Here is a 2,896-nt window from a genome sequence, read left to right on the forward strand (position 1 = left end):
GGACCCCCCCGGGATCCGGTAAACCGCTGGCCGAGAAGAAGCTGAAGCGGGTTTACGTCTTCGGGAGCGGGCAGGCGGCGGCCGCCTCCGCCTCCCCCAGCGGCGCCGTGCCCGGTAGCCCTACGCTGAGCAGCTCGGCGGAGGCCGGCGACCCCTTGAGCCTTTACGAGGAGGGGGCCGGCGGGACGGGTCGGCCCGACGGGGACTGCGGCGGGGCCGCCTGCCCCTCGCCCTCCGGTTCGGGCTCGCCCTCGGATCACCGCAGCTACACCAGCCTGCGCGCCTCCTCCCCGGCCCCCTCGACGGCGCATTCCTCCTCCGCGTCCTCCCACTCCTCCTCCTCTTCTTCCTCCTCCGGCTCCTCTTCGTCGGACGACGAGTTTGAGGACGACCTCTTGGACCTGAACCCCAGCCCGGGCTTTGAGAGCATGTCCCTGGGTAGCTTCAGCTCCTCGGTTCTCGACCGGGACCTGGATTTTAACTTCGAGCCCGGCTCGGGCTCGCACTTTGAGTTCCCGGACTACTGCACGCCGGAGGTAAGTGAGATGATCTCGGGGGACTGGCTGGAGTCCAGCATCTCCAACCTGGTCTTCACTTACTGAGGCGAGAGCCGGGCGCTGCTGGAGGAGGCACCGACGCGCGTTGTCGGCAGGACTCGCCCGCCCCGCCGGGGCGCTTTGGTTTCTATCTCTTTTTTTTTTAATCATTTTTTTAAATTTTTATATATTTTTTTTTTCTTGAGAAGGGGCTGGTGAAACTACTTCTCGTGCTCGGGGAGAGCGGGATCGCCCCCTCCTCGTTAAAGGGCCACCAGTCCCCCCTTCTCCCTCCGGCTGGAGACGGACCCGCACACACACCCCCCACCCCCCCTCCGAGGGACGAGCCCGACGTTGCTTTTTCAGAGACTGAGGGGGAGCGAAACGCCGGCTTTTTCTCTTTTTTTGTCTCTTTTCCTTTTTGTTTCCTGAAAAGAGAGACAGAGGAAAGGGGAAAGGGGGGGCTGGGGGGCGGGGGGAACCACACACACCTCTGGGTTCTTTGTTATTGCCCACTTGATACGCATAAAGAGGAGGGGGAGCGGTGCGCTGTGCTGAGCGCACACTGGATGTCTTGAGCGTTCGCGCTTTCGAGTGAAAGAGCGACCAGAACTGCTTGGAAAAAAAGAAAAAAAAAAAAGAGGAGGAGGAGAAAAAAAAAAAATCCACCCTTGCAAGGTTCACGTTTTGGGGGGAGAAATCCTGTCCCGGTTTCTCATGCGGTGAGAGGAGGCGACGATGATGATGAGGAGGAGGAGGAGGAAGCGGATGGAGCTGGACTGAGATCCTAGTTAAAGCGGAGAAGAGCCAGACTTACACTTGAGAGCTGTCTTGGAAATAACGGTGGTGGTGGGGGAAAGATAATAATAAACTGAAACGGATTTGCACGTACGGATGAGGTGGCGGCAGCGCTTTTCTCAGTCACCTTATGTCATATGTAGAGAGAAAAATACGGCCGAAACTTCAAGAACACTGAAAACTTCTTTTTGAAACAGAGACCGAATGGGAACAGTTTTCTGTCATGATGTGGTACAGGGGAAACGGAGGGCGACGGCTTTTGCAAAAAAAAAAACAAACCTGAAAATTCAAAAAAAAAAAAAAAGTAGTTTTTTTCTTCTTGCTCAGAATCGTGATGGTGTTGGATTATTTCACTGGTGGGGTTTAATATAGCATGTTATCCTGTCTATCTTTTTAAGATTTCTGTAAGACTGTTGAACAGTTTAAAAAAAATAGTGTTAGGATAATATAAAAGCAGATAGATGGCGCTATGTTTGATTCCTACAAAAATATCACCAGCTTTTTTTCATTCTTAACTCTTTAAAGGATTCAAACGCAACTCAAATCTGTGCTGGACTTTAAAAAAGAAAATTCAGGACCAAATTTTTTCTCAGAGTATGTATGTGTTTGTTCCTTAGAGCTGTAAATGAAAAGACTGTTTTTTCTCACCGATGCTCCATCCTCGTATTGTTGTTTTTTTTTTTTTTTTCCTTGTAAATGTAATCGGATGCCATTTTATAAGTGGACGTATTTATACTGGCCAAACATTTTTGACTTGTATTTCTTTGTCCTTTTTTGGTAGTTCTCGTTGTTACCCGCACCATTTTTATGTCTCCTTCACTGAAGGGCTAGAGTTTTAACTTTTAATTTTTTATATTTAAATGTAGACTTTTGACACTTTTAAAAAAAAAAAAAAACACTGTATGCTACCGTTTTGGGCAGAAAGCTATCCCGAAATGAAGTAAAGCAACTGGTGCATTGACACAGAAGGGATCCTGTACCTTTAACTTGTAAACCACATCTTTTGCACTTTTTTTTTAGAAGCAAAAAAAAAAAAAAAAAAAAAAAAAAAAGGTGCCGTTTAAACCACTGGATCTATCGAAATGCCGGTTTGAGTTCGCGACACTATGTACTGCGTTTTTTCATTCTTGTATTTGACTATTTAATCCTTTCTACTTGTCGCTAAATATAATTGTTTTAGTCTCTTATGGCATGATGATAGCATATGTATTCAGGTTTATAGCTGTTGTGTTTAAGATGAAGAAAGTGAAAACATCTTTGTACATTTAAGTCTGTATTATAATAAGCAAAAAAAAAAGAAGATTGTGTGTTTATGTATGTTAATATAACATGACAGGCACTAGGACGTCTGCCTAATGAGGTGGTTCCGTTAAGGGTTTAACTTTTTTTGTTCTTTTTTTTTTTTTTGTTCTTATTTTGGTCATCCATCCTGTGCAATATGCTGTGTAGAATTTTTTTTTTTTTTTTTTTTGGTTTTAACGATCTGTGTTTCCTATTATATCAAATTAGCAATAATTTACTTAGGGAAAACATCATGAGTTACAAAGTGGGTTTGTTTCTAA

The 2,896-nt window shown here is 45.9% G+C and overlaps 1 protein-coding gene across 1 annotated transcript in view; it reads left to right on the top strand.

Moving 5' to 3' along the window:
• SOX4 (SRY-box 4) overlaps nucleotides 1-2,230 on the top strand; it is a 3,718-nt gene extending 1,488 nt beyond the window's left edge. Inside the window, 1 exon segment of the mRNA XM_014940789.1 lies at nucleotides 1-2,230. This exon segment is cut by the window's left edge and continues 4 nt beyond it. Within this exon segment, the coding sequence (XP_014796275.1) occupies nucleotides 1-602 (602 nt within the window). The 3' untranslated portion in view covers nucleotides 603-2,230.
• Nucleotides 2,231-2,896: the final 666 nt, after the last annotated feature.

The sequence above is a fragment of the Calidris pugnax genome, unplaced genomic scaffold (assembly GCF_001431845.1).
Source record: "Calidris pugnax isolate Ruff unplaced genomic scaffold, ASM143184v1 scaffold8, whole genome shotgun sequence".
Lineage (NCBI taxonomy): Eukaryota > Metazoa > Chordata > Aves > Charadriiformes > Scolopacidae > Calidris > Calidris pugnax.